This window comes from Lampetra planeri, chromosome 1, assembly GCF_965212315.1.
Source record: "Lampetra planeri chromosome 1, kcLamPlan1.2.h2, whole genome shotgun sequence".
Taxonomy (NCBI): Eukaryota; Metazoa; Chordata; class Hyperoartia; order Petromyzontiformes; family Petromyzontidae; genus Lampetra; species Lampetra planeri.
The window spans coordinates 35,088,411-35,111,802 of record NC_136107.1 but is presented as its reverse complement, the minus strand read 5'-3'; the positions used below and the strand labels follow the sequence as shown (position 1 = coordinate 35,111,802).

Below are 23,392 nucleotides of genomic sequence, written 5' to 3'. Positions count from 1 at the left end.
TTCATTTTATTATGTTTTATTTTTATTATTTTATTACTTCCCTTCTACGTGACTTTACCGAAAGAACCAAGAAGACCACGCTGGCTTGTTGGAGTGCATAATTTTTGCGGCATTAAATCCGCAAGCAAAATCCTGGACCTGTTTCGACTTACAGCGTCTCATCAGAAGCGTCAGGCTTGCTTGAAGCAAAGCAGGTGAATATCCATAATCAGGAACTCCTTAGTATCAGTGGTTCGGTGTGAGTGCGTCATCATCAGCATCATCATCAGAGAGAGTGCTCAGATAGCTGATAGAGAGCGGGCTATGGGTTAGCCAAGTTGAACACAGAAACTACGACGAGACACAACGCGTTTGACGCTGCCTTTAATAGACACTTCGCTGTACAAGAGCCACCATATTGGACATCGATGGACATCGAGATGTACAACAATTATTGACGGACATTGCAATGTACAAGAGACGTCGTTGCAGACATTTGACTGACAACCGCTATAACCGACGTACAAATATTAACCCCCGCTGGTGCCCCGACTAGAATATAAATAACCCCAACGAGGTACAAGGACGGCGTTCGTAACAAAGAGTCGGCGAGCGAACAGCATCTGTACAGAATATATACAAGCGTATAAATACATTCACGTGGGAGAGGGATTTGATTGTGTGCACGGTGCACACGTGGGTGAGTTTCACAACTCCGGGCAGAAGAAGCGAGTGGGGGATGACGATCGCTCTCGCCGAGGGGAGATTCGTGATTCTCACGAGTCGTCGTCACAATGTACACTTGGCACGTGGGGTTCCGCGCACGATGTGCAAAACTCATCCCTCCGGCTATCCGAGGGACGTTGTCTCGCATCAAGTAAATCGTAGTGACTGGGGTGTGAGGGTGTCGATGCGTCGCTTTACTTGTGTGTGTGTGCGTGTGCGTCGCGAGCCGTTTAGCACGACGATGCGCTCCGAACCCGCCCGGCCATCCGGGTTCGATTCCCGCACGCGGCCAACACTAGTGGCGATCGTCTGAACCGGTCCTGGGCCCTCCCCTAGGTCGACTCAGACTCAAATGAGTACCTGGTGCGATGCGTAAACATCGCCACGCGGCGGGAGACAAAGGCGGCCGGGCCGTGGTGCTGGCCACCTACCCCCTCGTGTGCCGTGATGGCCGTCATAGGTGCTCGCTTACAGCACTTTCCCCAACAGTGCGTTAAGGCTATACGGGCGATCTTTGTCTTTGTTTTTGTGGTATACGTGTTCGATTCCAGGCCACGGATAGACATTCGTAGCGCGTGGTATCTGAACACCTTTGATCTGGGCCTCCGACTACCGGTCGACCCGGCCATGAATAACGAGTACCTGGTGCGGTGTGTAAACATCAACATTGGGGAGACAAAGGCGGCCGGGCGTGAATTCGACCACACCAACCACCCCCATCTCGTGAGTCGCGTCGCCCTCAATAGGTGCTCGCTAACAGCAATCGCCCCACGGCAATCTACATCGGTGGGGAAGTCGTCCGCCGTCGTGAGAGTGTTTGTCTGTGTGAGAGAGGGCACCATGAGCGTGTATCAGTGCATGCGCGTGTGTACATTTGAGAAGAAGAGAGAGAGAGAGTGCATGGAGGAGCCTACACAAACACACCTGAGCAAACAACACCATGTCACTTCTCGCAAGGTCGCGCCGCGACCACCATTCGTGCTGCTCCTTCACCTCCCCTCTTGTCACCCCCGGGCCTCCCCTAGATCGACTCAGCCTAAACGAGTACCGGTGTTCGCTGTGTAAAGATCGGCAGTGGGGAGACAAAGACGGCCGGGCGTGGTGCTGGCCACCCACCCATGTCGTGTGCCGTGCCGTCCTTCGTAGGTGCTCGCTAACGGCACTTGCCCCTAACGTCTGTTGAAGGCTATACGGGGGATCTTTGTCTGTGCGTGTATATGTGTGTGTCCGTGCGTGCGAGTCTGTTCTTACGTCTGCTTATTTACAATGTGGTGTGTGTGTGTGTCCATTTGTCTCTGCACATGTCGATGCTCTTATGTCTACGTATATACAATGTGCTCTGTGTCCGTCCATGTGTCTCTGCACGTGTCTATGTGCGTTTGTAAGCACGTGTGTGTGTGTGTGTGCCACGGTGCCGCTCCTTCACAGCACTTGCCGCAACAGCCTATCAACGGCGACACGTGGGGATCTTTGTTGTCGTGTGCCGCACACGTGCGCACACCTGCACACGTGTGTAGGTGTGCGCACGTGTGCACCCGTCAGCCTCACCACCTTCTGCCACACGCGCTCCGCGCAGGTGCAACGCGATTGTGGGTCTACACGCGCAACATCATCGTAAGCCATTTTAAACCAATGCATATTAAATTACCTAATTATTTATAAATATGATAACCCATAGCCGTCTCGCATAGTACGGCCATTTGCATTTTATACAAATATTGTAATCTTTTTTTTTCAAAATCTCTACGTCACTTTTGCAAAGTGATTTCATCTCGTGCATCTACTGCGCATCTTCTCGTGGATACTGACGCGTGTCTCGACCGTCTTCTCGCCCCGATTCGCTCGCGTGCACGGCCGCATTATCCGAGTTGTAAGACGCTCCGGAGAGGAAGACGCACCTCCAAACGAGTGCGCCGCGTGGGTCAAGTTACACACAACCCTGTTGTTTCACACACACGCACACAGCTACCGGATTATAAGAGGCACCCCACAAATTTTGCTTTGAAATAAGGGGGGGGGGGGGGTAGGGGGATGGGGGGGTGCGTCTTCTAATCTGGGCAATACGCTAATGTTACATTTATAAAAATGCCGTATGTGCACCTCAGCCCATCATCTTTATCTGGGTCGACAAATCCCTACGACTTTGTGGGAAGTCAACAGCGAGTTTGTTTAACACGTCGTCGGCTTTCGCGACCAATACTATTCGTAATAAAGGTTGTTTTGGGTCAGATCGTGTAAGTATAAATGTTGTGTCGTAGCCCCCCCCCCCACCACCCGACACAGCCTGTGAGGTTTGTCACGTAAACAAAAACGCGACAATTCGTTACCGCTTCAGCCCGCCGGTGTGTTGGAGAGTAAATGCACAACATTGACAATGTGAGTAGGACGACGTTTCGCTGGTAATTACATCCAGCATCATCGGGCGATTTGCCAGAAGAAGAAACCCCTTTATTACGAACACGTAGGCTTTCGCGACCAATAGCATCCGTAATTATTTGGTTCTTTCGGTTAAGTCACGTCTAAAGATAAAATAATAAATTAAATTAAATAAGCATCCGTAATACAGGTTTTTTTTGGGGGTTAGATTGCATAAATGTATAAATGTATCGTTAAACCCGCCACCACCCGATACAGCAAATTAGTAAGGGTTGTCACGTAAACAGAACATGCCAACTCGTTACTAGTACAGCACAGCGGTGTGTTGGAGAGCCAAGTCACAACATTTACAATTGTTAAGGTGACAACCCTTACTAGTTGGCTGTGTCTAGTGGTGGCGGCTTTAACGACACATTTATATATTTACACGATCTAACAAAAAAACTCTATTATCAGTTGTTTTCTTGTAGATTGACTGCTCCCTGACATAGCAATCTGGAATTACCATCACTGCTCCCGAAAAGCCAAAGTAAATGTGCGCAATAATTCAAGTGTTTATATTTGTGCATGTACAATCACTTTACCATATCGACTGCTGCATGGACGGGAGTTTCTTCGACGCGGTATTGGTTCGTGGGGATTGTTTTGACCATGCTTCACCACGCTGGTGTGTCCGTGCCAGTGAAGGTGTAGAGCATAGCACAGTTTCACAACACGACGTCTTTCCGTAGCAGCCTGTAGCACCTGCTTCACGCATGCATAGTGGTTGCCCATTCAAGCACTTTCCAGGCTCAACCCTGCTTAGCTTGGCTTCCGAGATCTACGAGTGCAGAATAATCGTGGGAATCAGGCTGGATGTGGTGAGAGAGGAAGGTTGTAAGTTCATATTTTATTTGGGGCTCCACTCAACCTATCATCCCCTCCCCTTCCAGGGTTGATAAATCAAGTACCGCATTGTTAGAGGTCAGCAGAAGTCGTTCTATAGGGTCAATGGGCCCGTGCCCGATTAATGTGGATTGTCCACCTCTGGTTCAGGATTTCCGACAGCGATGGGCTGGACTGACCGGGCAGATTTGTATCTATCCTCTGATTTCATTCCAATCGTGCTAGGGGTGTTACATCGTGAGATGAAGACTACATTCACTAGGGGCTCTCACAAGAGCACCCGCGTCATCCCGTACGAGAGAATGACCCTGCGGAAGAGGTTATCGCAGAACTACCTTTGAGTTCCATTGACATTGCCTTTTAAACACACTGTCGGTTGCTGCATTCTTTCTCGTGCCTTGCTAGAGGTATTATAATATGTAAGAATAGGCTGACGTCTTAGCGCAGACGTTTCGGTCAATGTCCCTTCTTCAGACACGAGAAGGGCTATTGCCCCGAAACATCCACCTGCTATGTATATTTTTTGTTTCATTATAAAGAATTGTTAATCACCGACGTGATGTTGTTCTTAGCAATGCCTACTGTCCACTGGCGGCGCAGTCGCTTAAATTGTCTCCTATTTACAAATATTCAACCCTTAACATTTAGCGGTACAAAGAGCAAACATCGACCAACTGTTGAATCGTGATTTTAACACTTGTGTTTGTTTTCTCTCTCTCTCTCTCTCTTAGATGTTTATAATGTCCCTTACTCGAGTGCTAAGTGCCTCGTTGGCGACACGTGCTTCTGACTGTGAGCTCCGCGTCCTGCAGGCGGGGGCTGTCGGCAAGAGGCCGTGGGAGCTGCTGGGACACGGCGCAAGACAGAGAGGCTGAAACCGCTTCCTGCGTCTCTCTCTCTCTCTCTCCCTTCCTCTCTCCCTTCCTCTCTCCTTATATTTGATGAATGTCCGTGGGGTTTTTTTTGGCGCTTTTCAGACCGGAACTGAAACCGGTGTGGGCCATCTCCACGCAGTCTGAAACTGGGAGCTTCCTTTTTTTCCCCCCCTTTCTCTCCAAAGTGCTCAGAAGCGTGAATGACCGTAGCTGCCTGTGTCTAGTTAAGTTTTCGTGTCTCTGCCGATTGGCAACTACCTTCCCACCAACCCCCCAAGCCCACCCCACCCCCGACCCACCTCCACCCATCGCATCCATGCAACTCAGCCAGTGGCTCGGCAAATTGTTCGCTGTCTCGTTTTTAGGATACAGCGTCCGCTGTCCCCCGCAGCGATCTCGAAATCTCGCTCAGTGCGACAACGCGACTCCCCGAACCTACACCGCGGGTTCTAGCGTCCTTCTCGTCATCGTCGTCGAGATTCCCCGAATCGCGCTCCCCTCCTCCGCCCCGCCATGCGGCGTCACCCCCTCCACCAACGGCGTCGTTTCGTCGATGCTCCGCACGCTGTCCCTGGCGACGCTCGCCGTGCTCCCTCGCTCGCCCGTCGCCGACAGCCGCTTCTCGTCCAGCTCCCGCGCGCTACACGGCGACATCGGCGCCTCCATCGCACTCGTGGCGTCGAACTGGCCGTAGTCGACTCGGTAGTGATCGCCCTCTTGGCGCAGCACCGGCCGGAACTCGTGGCCCCACAGGATTTCGCTCGCCAGGTAGGAGCTGCGCGCCTGCGTCGTCATCGCCGTGGCCTCCACCATGCCCTCCAGAATGACCACGATCTCCACGTCGTCGTAGTCGTCGTCGTCTAAGTTGTCGCCACCGTTGCCGGCGCTTCCCCCCTCGAGGCTGCTCCTGCTCATGTCGTACAGGGGGCTCTCCTCGTCGATTTCGTGCACCACGGTGTAGGGCGACACGAGGAAGATTCTGTCGAGGCCCTTGTCGAAGCCGACGTTCACGTCGTCCTGCCTCATCACCACGTAGTTGCGCTCCGCCGACTTGGTCCTGATGAGCTGCGCGCGCACGTGCGCCTCCACGATGTGGCTCCTGCGCAGGTTGCCCACGCGCCACTCGAGGTAGCGCCTGCCGCCCCGCTCGTTCACCACCGCCTTGTCGCTGAAGCGCAGCGTCCGCGCGCGCTTCTTGGGCCGGGCCATCTTGGCCATGATCACGCCGATGGTGAAGCAGTCGACGAGGCAGCCGACGATCGACTGAGCGACCACGGCGACGATGGCGACGGCGCACTCCTCGGTGACGCAGCGGAAGCCGTAGCCGATGGTCGTCTGCGTCTCGACCGAGAAGAGGAACGCCGACACGAAGCCGTTGACGTTGGTGACGCAGGGCGGGCGCGGCGCCGACGCCGACGCGGCCGCCCTGGGGCCCCGCGCCGCCGTGTCCCCGTGCCACCACGCGGCCAGCCAGAAGACGAGCGCAAAGAGGAGCCACGAAAGCAGGAAGGCGACGACGAAGACGGCGAAGGCCGCGCGCCAGCGAGCGTCCACGCACGTCGTGAAGAGGTCGGCGAGGTACTTCGGCCAGTGGTCGTCCATGCCGGTCACCTGCACGTTGCAACGGCCGTCCTTGTTGACGAAGCGCGGGCGACTGCGACGCCGCGGACTCCTGGTCATCGACGGCGGCGGCCGCTGGCCCGGCGTGCCGTTGGAGGCGTTGAGGCTCGAGGTCAAGGCCGTGGTCAGCGTGGTGCCGCCTGGGGTCGGCGGGGCGTCGACGGCGATGTTGTTGATGTTGTTGTTGTTGTTGTGGCGCGCGCCGATGAGGGGCTCCATGGGCGGGTTTCTCATTGCCAGCTCGCGGGGGTTCGTGGCGACTGAGCTGCTCATAGTGGTCATCAACATGAGTTGACAGTCGACCAAGAAACTGCTTAATATAAAAAGAAAATACTATATAAATGCTACTCGACCTCCAAAGTAAACTAGCGGACTCTCTGGCGACTGCAGGGAGATAGCGTGAGACTTCACAGACGAAGGACTCTGGACAGAGTCATTTGTCCGAGTCCTATGCACCGAGTTCCTTGCCTGGACTGCTCTCTGGACTTGAACAGGAGTTCGCGTGAAACGTGTTCCTTGTGCGCTCCCGGGTCGGGGGTCGGTCGAGGGTGTTCCCGCGAAGGGAGGCAGCTCGGACTGCGTCGAATCGAGCTGGAACCCAGAGAATGAAGAAACAAGGAGTTAAATTCCTAGTGTCGTCTTCAGGGTACGGTGGCAATGTCCTGTAAGACACAACGACACAACACAACACACACGTTAGCACTTACGAAGAAACATTGAGAAAGACAGAGACCCCCCCCCCCCCCGACCCCAAGTAGCCCGCATATAACAGATGTGGCAAGTGCTGTGAGCGAGCACCTATTAACGCACAAACAGGGGTAGTGGTGGTGGTCTCAACACGTGTGTGTGTGTATGCTGAACTTCTCTCGCACCGTACGTAGCCAACCGCACTCACGGTCGCACGCATCTGCAGTACCGGGAGGTCTACTAATTTTACGCTGAGTCGACCTAGAGGAGGGAAACGCGAGGTTTCGATGACAAATGCCAGTGAAGAGACGATGTCACACGCCGACCCTTGCTTACTGCTGTAACTTCATTGCATTTGTCATCTTGCTACCCATGGTCACTCTTAAAAATACGACTCATCCTGGTCTCGTGAGTTAGCCCCTGGTGAAGCAATATAGGCGTGAACTTGAAACGCACACGCACGAAAACACCGATTGTACGTAGCAAACCCACACCCACATACGCGTCCACACACAAGCTATCTCTCATTCACACACACACATACAAAGACAGAGATCCCCCCTATAACATTAACAGGCTATAGGGGCAAGTGCTGTTAGCGAGCACGTATGAAGGCTGGCACGGCACACGAGGGGGTGGGTGGCCAACACCACGCCCGGCCGCCTTTGTCTCCCTAGTGGCGATGTTTACACACCGCACCAGGTACTCATTTGAGGTTGAGTCGACCTAGGGAAGGCCCAGGACCGATTCATACATTCGTCACATTCACAAAACACCAACCCCATCATCTCTCATTCACAACGCGTCAACTGCCTCTCCCTCTTTCTCTCTTATCAAAACACAAAGACCCCCCGTATAGCCTTAACAGACTGTAGAAGCAAGTGCTGTTAGCGAGCACGTATGAAGGCCGGCACGGCACACGCGGGGGTGGTTGGCCAACACCACGCCCGGCCGCCAATGTCTACCTAGTGGCGATGTTTACACACCGCACCAGGTACTCATTTGAGGCTGAGTCGACCTAGGGGAGGCCCACGACCAGACAATCGTCACTGATGTTGGCCGTGAGCGGGAATCATCAAACTCGGGTCGTCAGGTTTGTATCGCAGAGCGCTTACCGCTACACTACCGATCCCCACTTTATCTCCATCACACACACACACACGTGCGCACACACACACGCGTGCACACGCACGCCACATGGTTGCGCCAGCACACATCCGCACACACGGACACACACCCTGGACGCGTGCCTCAAATCTGATCGAGTCACCCGACCCTGGCTCGCTCGTCGCCTTCATTTGCTCGAGTTAAAGGGCGCCAGCGATGCACAACGAGATATCGCGTCCACCGGAGGCGACCGCCACCGCTCGGATCAAATGCGCGCGTCACACGCGCCCGAGCGTCATCCACGTGCTGCGTCTCGGCCTCAGACTCGACATTCACCTGCGGGATTCATTGATCCACGCAGATGAGCCATTAACGAGTCGTACGACTTTTTTTTCTTCATTTTATAAACATATTTTCCAGCCAATCTAGGATGAGCGTTTCATGCACGTGGGAGAAAACCGGAGAAACTAAGCACGAATGACCCCCCACTCCACCCCAACCCCCCACCCCCCACTCCACCCCTACCCAAGAGCCGCCCCGTCGGCCTCCCCGTGCAGTTGCACCGCCTGCACACTCGCTCACTACCACCACCGCCACTCACTCAGAATGTGAAGGACGAAGCGAACTGTGGATGAGTGAGAGGGTGTGTGGGACAGGTGCTGCTGGTTTGGTCAAACTTGAGGCTTGGCGGGGGGGGGACAGAGGAGGGGGGGGGGGTTGGAGGGATTGGGGGGCATTGGGGGAAGACAGAGGGAGCCCGGAGGGGCGGGGGGAGGCGCTTCAGGAATTTGTGGAAATGAAGAAGAGAAGCCTCTTTGTTAACGCGGATTGCGAGGGCAGCCGACAGCTGACTCGGGCGCCAGGAGGTTTTCTGACGCAACACGTAGTGGACACGCGCACACACACACACACACGTACACACACACACGCACATACGTACACACACGTATACGCGCACACACACACGCACACACGTACACACACACACGTAAACACGGACACACACGTAAACACGGACACACACACACGTATACACGCACACACACACACGTACACACACACACACACGTAAACACGGACACACACACACGTACACACGTACACACACACACGTAAACACGGACACACACGTAAACACGGACACACACACACGTACACACACACACACACGTAAACACGGACACACACACACGTAAACACGGACACACACACACGTATACACGCACACACACACACGCACACACGTACACACACGTAAACACGGACACACACACACGTACACACACACACACACGTAAACACGGACACACACACACGTAAACACGGACACACACACACGTACACACACACACACACGTAAACACGGACACACACACACACGTACACACACACGCGTACACGCGCGCACACACACGCACACACACACACACACGTACACACACACACGTACACGCGCGCACACACACGCACACACACACACGCTCGCATACGTGTGTACACACGTATACACTCACAATCTCACACACGTGTGCACGTGTGCACAACGACATGGGTCCCCCCGATTAGGCTCGAACAGACGACCGGGGCGAGTGCCGTTCGCGAGGACCCATGGAGGTCGGAGCGTTGTGGCTCACGCATTGCTCGGCCAGTGCTGACGTTGACACAACCACACCACGTAGAGATTTGAGGCTGTCCAGGTAGCGATTTGAGGCTACGTCGGGCCAGGAACCAGGAGCCAGGCCCAGGACCGGTTCAAATAATCGCCAGCGCTATTCGTCGCGGGCGAGAATCGAACTCGGGTCGCACAAAGTTACACGCACATGGCTGGCTTGCGGCAAGTGAATGCGTGCACGTTGAGCTTCTTTCGCACCGTACGTAGCCAAGCTTGCTAATCGGAGGTGCCGGAGAATGACTACAAATGTCCTCACCTTACTTTTGAACGTACCTTACGTTCTCGTCTGTAGGTGAAACCGATGAGCATCGCGCGTGAGCTTTCTTTCAGAACCTGAAACTCATAGCCCCCCCCCGCTCCTCTCTCGTCTTGCCCCTCCCCCCACAGCCCCCCACTTGACGTGCACGTGCGTCGGTCGCCTGTGACGTGGGCACTCTTAAGGGCTCCAGTGTCAACTTCACTCATTCGCAATCCGGATGCGCGGACCTGCGCGTGGCTTCTTAAGCCACCGCTGCGCACACAATCGTCCTGGAATGCGGGTGTGTGAATCATTCGGCTCGTACAGACACTCGTGTACACGCACGGGAATCGCATACGGACCCGTACATGCATGCACGTGCATACGGACAAAGACCCCCCCCCCCCCCTCCTGTACAGCCTTAACCGACTGTCGGGGCATGCGCTGTTAGGGAGCACCTATTGAGGTGGGTGGCCGGCACTACGCCCCGGACGCCTTTGTACCTCCGGTGCCTCATTTGGGACTGGGTCAACCGAGGAGAGGCACAGGACCGGTTCCGATAATCGTCGCCGGTGTTGGTGGTCGTGAAACGGCAAGCGAACTCGGGTCGCCGGGTTCGTAGCGCAGTGCGCCAACCACTGCGCCACCGCTCCCCGAGTGCAAACACGCGCCTACACACGCAAGCAGCAACGCCAAAGACAAACATGCCCGTGTAGCCTTTAATAGGCGATAGGTTGCAAGTGTTGTTCGCGAGCACTTATTAAGCTCGAAACAATGCGGTGAGGTTAAAATCACGACCGCCGGCACGCCCGCCCGCCTTTGTCTTCCCAATGCTGATGTTTATACCCTGAAGGAGATGCTAGAAAAAGGTTGAGTTTAAAGTATGGATACTATTGGCCTCGGGGCAGCTGATGGATGTGTGGCAGCTGATGGATGTCTGGTTCGTGCGCGTGTGTGTGGCTGTGATATGTGCTTGTGTGTCAGTGGCCAACACCAGTGACGATTAACTGACCCGGTCCTGGTCCTCCCCGAGGTCAACTCAGCCTCAAATGTGTACCTGTTGTGGTGTGTATATATCACCACTGGGGAGACAAAGGCGGCTAGGTGTGGTGCCAACCACCCACCTCCTCGTGTGCCGTGTCGGCCTTCAAAAGTGCTCGCTAACAGCACTCGCCCCAACAGCCCGTGGAGGCTAGACGGGGGATCTTTGCCGTGGCGTCAGCGCGCGTGTGATGTGTGTGTGTGAGTACGTCAATGCTGGTGCTCTTGCTGAAAGTACCCTATACACCCTGGAGACTGTACGCGCCATGCGTGTGCGCGTGCACGAGTTTCAGCCTGGGGGCGCGTGTGTACGGCGTGTGCGTGATATGCCGTGGTGGCAATGTGTGGTGAGTGATGTCTGTGTGCATCGCGTGACCCGAAGTGCGCGTGTGTGGTGGGGGGAGCGGTGGCGCAGTGGTTAGCGCACTACGCTATGGACCTTACTACTCAAGTTATATTGACGGCCACAGATAACATCAGTGGCGAACGATAACAAAAAAAAAACGGTCGTGAGCCTCCCCTTGCAACAACCGCCAATGCCCAGCGTGGTGAAGTATGGTCAAACTACCTCCATAACCCACTCAGCGTGGAGAGGCCTTCATCCAGCAGTGGATTTACAAATGTAATACATATTATGACTTTTTAGAGCCAAGAGCTAGTTGTGAAATGCCTGCATGCTCATGACGGGGCCCACTAAACGTACCCTTGACCTCTCCAGAAAGTGGTACTTAATGTATCGACCCAGTTGAACTAAGGGATGAATCGACCAGCCGGCCAGGATTTGAACTCACATCTTTGCAAGTTTCGGTGGTAGCACTCGACAATGCTCAAACTACCTCGCAAACTATCGTGAGATCAAATTCAAGTAGGACGGTCAACGCACCGCATCAACCCTCCGAGATCGATCAAATATGCACCGCTTTGTGGCAGGTCAACAGCCGTTCACCATCGTTAACGTATAGACAGAACCTCGCCATGAAAAGGTGGAATTTCCACCAGTATCCTTGATTAGGAATAACGTCGGAGTAGCAGTTAAGAGAGGGAACACGCCCGAGAAAGAGAGGCCATTCATCGGGGAGATGGAGCGGTGAATTCCGCTCCTGTTGTGCTGTGCGGAGTCTTAAATCGCAGGATCGTGAGAGATGGTGATGGGTTGGGAGAGGTTTGCATCGAACAGTGGGTTGATCATGGCTGATGCTGATGCATTGACACTCGCTAACAGCCCTTTTCATCCACACACACTTCGCCAAGCGCGTATTACTTTGGATAATGCATTCGACAAGAACGCTGCCTTGAAGGGGAAAATAACACACCTAGATAATAGGCGACGTTTCGGACCAATGGTCCTTCGTCATGGCAGGACAACTGACAAAGCTGAGCGCCTGCACCGCTTCCCGTCCGAGCATGTATATAGCCAAGGCACGCTTTTAACTCGCATCGACTTTTATAATTTACGCGCGCGAAGAAAGTTGCTCACACTTACCTCTGCTGGATTGCCTTGCGGGGCTCTGAGGTCTGGGACCATCATCCACATTCCATTCAAATGCCCTCGGGTCTTGGCCGGTAGCCAGGGAGGGGGGGCAGCCAGGGGGCAGTCAGGGGGTGCAGTGGGGCAGCCAGGTGCTCAACACCTCCGTTGCAACACTGGAACGGAGCCCACCCCTACCCCCCCCTTCCCTAATATTCTCTCCACTCGCCCCGGTGTCAAATCCGCGCTCCCAAATCACTCGCGCCGCTCTTCCCAAACACCCAAAATTGCGCAATGACTCCCGCCGCTGTTCTAACCGTACACGCGACGTCGCATCATGCAACTCGCATAACTTATTGATGTGTAACTTTAGCGCTGCCGTGTGTGTGTGTATGATTGCGTCTGTATACGAGTGGGTGTTGATATGAAATAGACGGGCGAGTTGATGTGTGGTTGCTGTTGTTTTTGCTGTGTAAGGCGCTTGTTTCTAATCTGCGGGTCGCTGCTGCTGCTGCTGCTACAAGGAGCAGTGGAGGGTTGTGATCTCTGGGTCTGTGTGCGCGTCCCCGTCTCCCTCCGCCGGAGTTTTTATCCGACTTCTCAAGCCCGCAACAGCTGTTAGGGGGTGGTCGTGGTGACGTGTTGGAGTGACCTCCCTCTTTCTCGCCTCCCTCCCTCCCCTCTCTCCAACGCTCCCTCCCTCCGTCATCCGCCCGTCCCTCCCTCCTCCCCATACCAATCCCAGCATCTCTGCCCCCTTCTGCCGTTGCACCCGAGGCGGCTTCGAGTACGGGGGTTTGGGGGCGGCGGAAAGGGGGCTGGGGGCAATTTGCCTCGAGCATCACGAAAACGAGGTGCCCCACGAAGGGCATGTTTCCTTGCTACTGTTGAGTAAATGGAGGAGGTTGGGGGCACGTGGCATTTATGAAGTCCGGGGTTCCACCAGAACCCCTGGGCAGCTGTGGTTGTATGAAGCCTTCTCACCCCCCCCCCCGGCCCGCACACACCAGACCTCCCCACCACCTCACGGACTTCTAGCCGTGAAGGCAATGGGATGTTGCCTACACGCCCGCACGCTGGTGGGCTGTTAGGCACATCACAATCGCACCACCCCCACACCGCGCGCCACCATGCACGCAGCCGCATCGCGCGTGTTCCCACGTGCGGTGCAGATACAGGATATAGTTTAAAATGTAAACGTGCGCTTCGCTTCATTTATGCTTCAAAACAAGCGTTACAGGTGCGTATGACGATAAATTTCGCCTTCTGGTTACAGTCCCCGAGTCACCGGGTCAGTGGTGGAAATTCCTCATTCGTCATGGGCAAAGTCAAGCCCCCAACCAGGATTTGAACTCGCGATTGTAGAATCAGAATCTTTATTTTTTCCGGAGGAATCCCATAAGCTGCAAAGCTCTTTTTCATAGATGTCCAGTTGTGGCACGGGGTCAGAACGCACAACATCAAACAATACAAAACAAAGACACGGTCGCAGTGCAACGTATTGGAAAGGTAAACAAATCACTTAAAAACATACACAAATAAAGCTAAACTATGTTTTTTTTTTATCTCACCAGGTCAACCCCACTGTGGTAAGAATTTGCGAGCTGCTCCCTCCACTGCTGAGACACGTGGCGCCTGTGGGTTGAAGGTGGCAGTGGAGGTGGAGGGGAGGGGCCGGGGGGGGGGGAAGAAATCGAGATCAGTGAACCACGAGACCGTGACACTGATCTCTCCCCACCGACATTAGAAAGCCACTTCGAGCTTTGCGCTTTTAAATTGAGATTGGAAAAAAATACATTCTTGAGAACTGCTTTTGTATTTAGTTTGTTGTCCTTACCCCCTGCACCTCCGATTAGCACGGTGCAAAAAAAGTCCAACATACATACGGAAGGGGTGGCAGCGGCGGAGGGGGGGAGAATATATATTGGAACATGGTACAGTACAACCATGGATTCCACTGCAGTGCCCTCTATCCATCCACAACGTCGTCCCAAGGCAGCCTTCAACAGCCTCGTGTATGCAGCGGACAACTTCAAGTTGATTTTTTGTACAACCAGGTGAGAGGATACTCAGACTCTTAGGTTTTTTCGGTAAAGTCACGTAGGTAAAAAATTAAAATTAATAAAAGTAAAATGTTATTTTATTTTTTACCTACGTGACTTTACCGAAAAAACCTAAGAGTATGAATCCTTGCAGTCACGAAAGCTTCAAATCTAGAATCAGGTGAGAGGAGTCAAGTGACTCCTCTCAAGGGGTGGTGGGGAGGGGGGCGTTGTAACTGGTGCACCACCACCCACGGAATCAAGAGCTCTCGATCTGTCGATAGGGGGCGACGATTGCCGCTGCGGGTAGAATCCCAATTGAGGTCGTCGCGTTGCGGTGTGATGTTTCAAACTTTGGTTCAAACGTGCCCACCCTGGCGCCGGGTCACGTCGGCGGATCAATGCCGGCTGCCGCGGTGAAGCGGATGGCGATGTGCACCCTCGCGGTCACAATGAGGGCCCACTGCTCGATTGGGAACGGGAAACGCCGTGACAGCAGTTGGGGAGAGCGCGATACAGCCAGCCAGCCGGGTCGCCCATCCGAGCACTAGCCAGGCTCGATGACTTGCTTAGATTGCGAGATCTAATGATGACAATGACAAGTATGACGACGACAATGATGATTTATTCACTCACTGTTCCAACGTTCATAAACGTCCACGGCAATTTCACTTTGCGTATCAGAGGGAGGGACTTCCGCGGATGTTAAAAAAAAATTGTATCAGAATATCCTTCTTTCTCCCACACAAACCTCCGGCGACGTTTCGGCTAATGACCCTTCTGCACAGCACAGAGAGGCCTCTATTTCTCTGGCTTTTCTGTGGTGTGAATAAGGGCCAATGCACGAAACGTCGCCTTTTTAAGGCCACAATGTTATTGACGAATATGTTGATTTTTTTAGTTTTTGTTTTAATCATGAGATTTTAGATAAGTCGCTCATTCAGTTACGATCGTGCACTGGTATATAACTCGTTTCCTCTCAGAACTTGAGTTGAAAAACAACTTGAATTTGGCAACACGGTAAAAGTGATATTTCCATCATTTTCCATGTTACTCGAATGATCACGTGAGCTGGGCAGCCCCTCTTTAAGAAACACTTGTGAGTCAAAGGTAAAGACTGCGTTTCTGACAAAAAAATTAAAGGAAAACATACAACAATAATATTCCAACACTGCATGAAAATGTTTTGATTGGAAAATGTCTTTTGATGGATTTCCGCTTGGCCTGAATTGTAACTGTGTAAAAATTTGGCCAGCCCTACATTTGTTTAAGCGAAGTGACGTGGCCTAAAGAATTCGGGCTGCAAACCTAAATTCACGGTCCAACTCGGGGTGAACAAAATAAATACGGGACCGGCAAACTAAAGTTCACCGTCGAGTCGCATGCCAAATGGGACATTTAAGGCCCAAGAACTGGATGATATTTTCACAATGTCTGGCAGCTGCCTGATGATGATGGTTGTAATCAGCAGTGAAACGTCGTAATCAACATTGTACATTTTGTGAGCTAATTCTCACATGCACACACCCGGTGTGCTGAATTAGTAAATAATTGCCACGTTTTGTTTACGTGACAAACCTGACTAATTCGGCTGTGTCGGCTAGTGGCGGATTAACGACGCATTTATATTTACGCTATCTAACCCAAAACAAGCCTTTGGTCGCTAAAACCTACGACGCGTTAACCTGATGATGATGCTGCTAGATGTAACTTACCAGCGAAACGTCGTCAGATGTGTGTGCATTTCATGGGATGCCCGTTGCCAGGATCAAAATATAAGAAGAAGTTTTACCCTTTCTGGCAATCGTACAAATGTTAAGATGTTAAAACACCAAACTGCAACCTTTTGCAAGGAATCATGTCTGCATTAACCACACATACCTGTGGTGAACAGGCAAACACAACATGCTCTGATGTTGTATATGCATTGTCTTTGAAACATGATGCAGCTGCTCACCCCGAGCTCTCAATGCCCTGAGAGTGGCATTATCTTCGTGCTGTTCGCCTTTTGGCGTCCTCTGGTCTAACACCGTTTGAGACGAGGCTCTAAAGAAAACTGTCTCTGGTGTGGACCAATCCGTTTCAAAGACAATGCACATACTGTCAGAGCATGTTGTGTTTGCATGTTCACCACAAGTATGTGTGGTTAATGCAGACATGATTCCCTGCAAAAGGTTGCAGTTTGGTGTTTTAACATATTAACACAACTGTTTTATTGCCAGAAAGGTTAAAACCTATTCTTATTTGTGTTAATTGCTCGCCAACACCACCGCTGACGGTGATGCTGCTGAAGCAGTAATCCACTGTGCGTGTTTGTCCATCGCTTAACAACTTTATTTCCACGGCTGTGTTTGGGCGGAGGAGGGTTCACGACACATATTCTACTCACGCGATCTGACCCAATACAAAACAAATCTATTATGAATCATGGGAAGTTTGTGCCAGGTACAAATTTAGGTACAGATTTCACACCGTGGCGGGAAACACATCCCACGTCGATTTGGCGATTTTCCAATCGCAGCGTTTCCGTCACAAATCACGCGAAAACATAACATTACCCCAACAACAACAACACCACAACGTGAATCAGATCCTTGACTATGGGAAGCATAACTTCGAACATCAGTTTTACAGAAGAAACAAACATTAAATGTAGATGTCAGAAGCAGCCAGGTGACTCAGACGGTCAGAGCACTGAAGTTGCACCGCTGAGTTACCGGTTAAAGATGTTTGGCTTTAGCCGCCCGCAATTAAACGTGGGACTTATCAAGTCGGCCTCAAGCCTGGTCACCGATGACTGCCATCGAGTCTGGTTCCGCATTTAATTCGGCTACCCACCCACCAGAATGTGCAATACCGATTTGACTGCCAACCGACGAACATAATGATCACCCTTCGGTGGCAGAGCGAGTGAAAAAGTGCCTCCGCCCCGACCGTGCGTACATCGGAGGTCACGTGACGGGATCGTACAAGTTGTTCCACGATATCCACTTCTGCGGGTTCGTTCTCTCTAACTCGAAGGGCTGCACTGCCCTGCAAGAGTTCCGACCGGACACTTTTGTCTGGGCAATCATGATTGAAAAAAAAATGTTTGGATATTAAAAAACTAAAAATTGTAATTGAGAATAGATAAATAAATAAAAATCTATAGAATTTCTCTGAACCGAGCAGAACAGGTGGATCATGCGGGTGACTAAGCCGAGGGCGCTTGGATACTGCCATCGATACAATTCCGTTCATCCCCAAGCGATTATCCCGCACGCCCCTGGCAGTGACTTTAATTGCGCGAACGCTTCCACCGGGATTACGGGATAAGCCACTGAGAATATCTCCGTCGCTTTGCTCTTCACGGCGTACCGCGCTCAACTCGTCTGCTGCTCCGGGGTTGCGCAATACCACCGCCCTAATGGGAGCCCAATATGCAATAGATGTTGTTTGGGTGCAGTGGCCCTATACCCTGTACGCAGCACAGGGATGCCAGGAGGGCCTTTGTCCGAAACGTCGTCTGTTATTATTTGTTTCTTAAAACATATTCTGTATATCAGGGGCAATGTTTCGCACAACACCTCTGCGTTTTAGCACGTGGGTGGAAAAAGAGGATCATCGCCCGTAACGTCGCCTGTTATATTTCTGCTTGGGGTTTTTTGGCAGCGTTATTGCCGGATGCGTTGAGTGTTCGCTATTTGTGTGCTGTGCGCACCGCAGTCAGTGCAGCATCACAAAGCAAAACATCCTCTCGTCTCACCCCCCGAACATCCTCACCTACCCCACTCCTCTCCCAGTTCGTATTCCCAGGTGTCGTGACGCAACTGCTGGCTGGCGCAGCGATGGGGAGGGAGGGGTTGGTGTATATCTCACCCCGATGTGCCTTCCGCAGTGATCCAGCCTTGCGCAATAGGAATCTCGCCAATACCAACTAAACGCGTGAATTGATTTCGATTTGAACAGGGGCGATTTCCTGCTCTAGTGTTGCTTTGATACATTGGCGCGTATCTCCTCTTTAGCCCCCGGAGACATCGGTGGAAGTTCCACGTACATATGCCGGGGACGAGGCTATCCATGGGACAGTCATTGCTGGCTTGAGACATCGTAAATGATCTCTGGTCTCTGGGAAGCTCTCTTCATAACCCCCCCCCTCCCCCATGACACACTCACCCTTCCGACCCCACCTCTTCCTCTCCCTAAATTTCCGCGGTATACAGGAGGTGTCGTGGGTTCGATCCCAACCCTGACGCCTGCTGTATATTTGGAGTTTGTGTCTCTCTCTCTCTCTCCCTGTAGTCGCGTGTATATATTTTTTTCTCCGGGCCCTCAGGTTTGTCTCCCCACATTTAGAATTGACATCACGCGTTTAGATTATTTGGCTGCTATATATTTCCAGGTGACGAGCCACTTCTTTGAGCTATCATTTGTAGCGAGCTGGATTCTGAAAAATAGCTATATAGCTCAGTGGACCTTACTTGGTAACATTAACTTTTAAAAAGTTTCGTTTAGACACATAGAGGTCGTGGGTTCGATCCCGACCTTGACGCCTGCTGGATATTCCGAGTTTCCGTGTCTCTCTCTCCCCGCGGTCGCGTGGATGTTTTTCCTCCAGGTCCTCCAGTTTGTCTCCCCACATTCAGGCTCAACATGCGTTGAGGGTATTTGGCTGCTACACATTTCCACGTGATAAGCCACTTCGTTGAGCTATCACACGTGGCTAGTTCGCTTCTGAAAAAAGAGCTTTCGAGCTCAGTGGGCCTCGCGTGGTAACATTTAATAAAACAGAATAAGTTTACTTTAGTCTCCCGTCGTCTTTGAGCTTCGCTCGCTTGACTGCCGCGTTTCCCAACCTGTCGCTTTGGCAAGGATTGGCCCTGCCTGTATGTATGGGCGCACTAATAGGTTGCTAAAGCTGCTCTGCTGTATTTAGCCCGTCGCTCTCAGCTTCGGTCTCAGACTCGGGCTTTATTTCAGATGCTAAGGCCCCCACCGAGCCAAGCAGCTCTGTCACAAGGACGACCACAGCCACAACACAGCGGCGGCAGCTACGGCACATTGCAGGTGGATAGACTTACACGGAGATCCATAGAGTTGCATAGAGACTCATAGACCCACAGCCCCAGACCGTCTGCAGTGGCGGCAGCTCCAGGACATTGCAGTTGCATAAAGTTACATAGAGACACATAGATTCGCATACGGACACATAGAGTTGCATAGCGAACCACATATATTCATTCAGATCCAGAGAGTTGCATAGAGACTCATAGAACCACAGTCCAAGACCGTCTGCAGTGGTGGCAGCTTCAGGACACTGCAATTGCATAGAGTTACATCGAAACGCGTAGAGTTGCATAGAGATCCATAGAGTGGCATAGAGACTCATAGAACCACAGTCCCAGACCGTCTGCAGTAGCGGAAGTCAATGGACAACGCAGGGAGGAAACGTGCAAACTGACAAGAACAAACAAGTAAACAACAACAATCTTCTTGGTTCTTTCGGTAAAGTCACGTAGAAGAGAAATAATAAAAATAAAACATAATAAAATAATTCTCACGACGTTTCGGCCACAACGCAAGCAGCCGTCCTCAGGTGAAGACCAGGTCTGTTTTATTTTTATTATTTTATTATTTCTCTTCTACGTGACTTTATCGAAAGAACCAAGAAGATGAATCCCTGCAGTCACGAAAGCTTTAAATCGAAACAACAACAATCTCGGGTCAGTTCTCACCGTTAGAGTCACCGTTTAGCGAGCATCAATTCCCCGTCCACTCATCGGCAGCTCTGGTCAAGAGTTCCACTGCTGGATGAAAATGCCCCCTCCAGAAACGCCGCCCGTGATTACGCCGAGTTGTTTATGGGAGCGGATCGATGCTGGCAGTTGCAGGCAAATGAACAAAGCCATCATTCACGCGTGTACACACACGCACACAGAGACAAAGATCTCTCCCCCTCCCATATCCTATAGCCTGGACAGACTGTTGGGGAAAGTGCTGTTAGCGAGCACCAAAGAAGGCCACAGCACCACACTCCTTTGTCTCCCAAGCAGCGATGTTCACACACCGCACCGGGGACGTATTTAAGGCTGGCTCGACTTCAGTGGAGGCCCAGGACCGGTTCAGATAATCGTCACTGGTGTTGGCTGTGAGTGGGAATTTAAATCCGGACGCCGGGTACATAACTGCAACAAATATTCCCCATATCGCTTGAATAGACTGTTGGAGAAAGTGCTGTAAGCGAGCACCTATGAAGGCCGAAATGGGATACGAGGGGTGAGTGGCCAGCACTATGCCTGGCCGCCTTTGTCTCCCCAGTGGAGATATTTTTACACCCCACAACGGGTACTCATTTGAGACTGAGTCGACTTCGGGGGATGCCCAGGACCGGTGCAGATATCCGTCACTGGTGTTGGCCGTGAGTCGAAATTGAAATCCGGACGCCAGGTTCATCATTGCCACACAAAAACAAAGGTCACCCGAACAGCCTCAACATACTGTAGGGGCAAGTGCGGCTAGCGAGCACCTATAAAGGCCGGAACGGTACACGAGAGGGTGGGTGGCCAGCACCACGCCCGACCGCCCTTGTCTCCTCAGTGGCGATGTTTACACACCGTACCAGGTACTCATTTGAGGCTGAGTCGACCTATGGGAGGCCCGGCACCGGTTCAGATAATCATCACCGGTGTTGGCCGTGAGCGGGAATTGAACCCGGGTCGCCGGGTTTATAGCGCAGCGCACTAACCGCCACACCACCGCTCCCCACTGCCACACACGCACGTGGGACTGGGCAAGACACGTCACTGGAAGGGAGGGTGGTCGAGACTAACGACGGAGTGGCAGCCAAAGGAGGGAGCACGCCCTGAGAGGACGTCCACGGCGGAGACGTTGCAGGCCCTCGACCAGGGGGTCGGCAATTAAAATGAACAAGGAGAGCCATTCTTTTCAAATTCGGTTTAACAAAACAAAAATCCCCACAAATATTTCAAGGACCGCTATGCGCGTGGTGAACACGAGAGGGTCCTTGATAAACAAGGCCACGAAGCAGCCCTTGTGGCAGACCCCTGCCCCCAGACTGATTGTTATGACGAAGCATCGCGAGGGTTGGCTGCTTGCGGATGCCCTCATCCAGCCATGGATAGATCAAAGCCGATTGTGATGAGGATCGTGGCTTTGTACGGAAACATTCCACGTGATCGAATGGATTTAAAGAGAGAATCGAATCGATGGAGAGGCCGGATGGTTGCGTCGCCACTGCAACTCGTGACGGTGAATGACCTCGCCCGGACGTGCAGCTCCCCGGGGCAAGTTCCAGATCCAGTTTCTTTGGCTGCGAAGTCTTCGTCTTCGAAGTGCTTCAATTCCACACCTCCTGTCCACCCCACCCCACCATCCTCCCATCCAAATACAAAGATCACCCTATAGCCTTAACAGACTGTTGGGGCAAGTGCTGTTAGCGAGTAGCAGCACTTATGAAGGCCCGCACGGCACACGAGGGGACTGGTGGTCCCCACCAAGCCCAGCCGCCTTTGTCTCCCCAGTGGCGATATTGACACATTGCACCAGGTAATCAGTTGAGGCTGAGCTGATCCATGGGGAGAACCATGATCGGTTCAGATAATCATCGTCACTGGTGTTGGTGGTCGTGAGCGAAAATCGAAGTCTGGTGGCCCGGGTTCGTAGCTGAGTGCGCTAACCACTGCGCCACCGCTCCTCCTGCCCGCACACTCACACTCACAACCGCCACGAACCCACGCTTCGACGGAGCCGTCTCAGCCAACGCCGAGTGACCCCGCAGAGAGGACACCGAGACACGGCGGGAGAGGGAGACAGCGATTTGAGACACCCACTCGCACATGCAGACTCACACCCCGACAGATAAACATGTATGCCAAGGGCACACATATAGATATAGGCGAATATTGAGAGTTAGAACAGACGAAGGCAGAGAGAGAGAGACGTACAGGGACGGACACACGGAGCAACTGAGAACGGCGGACAGATACGCGACTCCCTGCTTTCGCTATCTCTCTTTCGTTCTGACTCCCTCCCCAACTATCTCCGTAGACTCCCTTTAATCGGTACCTGTCGTCACCACTCACTCACTCCCTCTCACTCTCTCCCTCCTCTCAGTGTTTGTTATTTGTGTTTGCTGGTGACTGTATTTCGTATCGGAATCTCCTCCAGTGCTGTTGCTGCTGGTGGCAAATAAAAGTTGTTTCAAAGTCAAAAAGTCTCCCTTCTCTTCTCTCACCCTTTGTCGCGTAACTCACTCTCCCCTCCATCCCTGCTGAGCTGGGCAGTGCTAGCATAGCTGGGCACGGGCTGCGAATGAATCCCAACAACGTTGCATTGTAAATCGTCATGGGAAGGATGCTATCTCAGAGAGAGGGAGGAAGAGAGCGAGTAAGGGCGAATTGCAGCCTTGGTTGCTACCGCAACTTTATCATGGTCCTTGAGGCAGTTTATAAATCAAAGCTTATGTGCATGTGCGGCGGTGTAGCGGTTAGCGCGCTGCGCTACGACCCTGACCACCCGGGTTCGATTCCCGCTCACGGCCAATACCAGTGACGATTATCTGAACCGGTTCTGGGCCTCCCCGCGGTCGACTCAGCCTCAAATGAGAACCTGGTGCGGTGCGTAAAAACATCGCCACTGGGGAGACAAAGGCGGCCCGGCGTGGTGCTGGCCCACCCA

At 52.6% G+C, this 23,392-nt stretch overlaps 1 protein-coding gene across 2 annotated transcripts; it reads right to left on the bottom strand.

Annotated features, from left to right (window-relative positions):
* Positions 1-346: 346 nt before the first annotated feature.
* On the bottom strand, positions 347-13,239 carry LOC144721747 (ATP-sensitive inward rectifier potassium channel 12-like). Of its 2 annotated transcripts, none has more exons than XM_078599636.1 (2): positions 12,690-13,239; positions 347-7,123 (listed from the first exon to the last, which is right to left on the bottom strand). In XM_078599636.1, exon 2 carries the CDS (start codon positions 6,747-6,749, stop codon positions 5,277-5,279), a length of 1,473 nt encoding a protein of 490 aa, XP_078455762.1. In that variant the 5' UTR covers positions 6,750-7,123; positions 12,690-13,239; the 3' UTR covers positions 347-5,276. The 2 variants fall into 2 exon arrangements, with proteins under 2 accessions (XP_078455762.1, XP_078455771.1); XM_078599645.1 differs by having other exon boundaries at positions 347-7,052.
* Positions 13,240-23,392: the final 10,153 nt, after the last annotated feature.

What these genes read in the sequence shown, in the direction of transcription:
- LOC144721747 (XM_078599636.1), bottom strand. Translation starts at nt 6,749, where the DNA reads ATGTTGATGACCACTATGAGCAGCTCAGTCGCCACGAACCCCCGCGAG.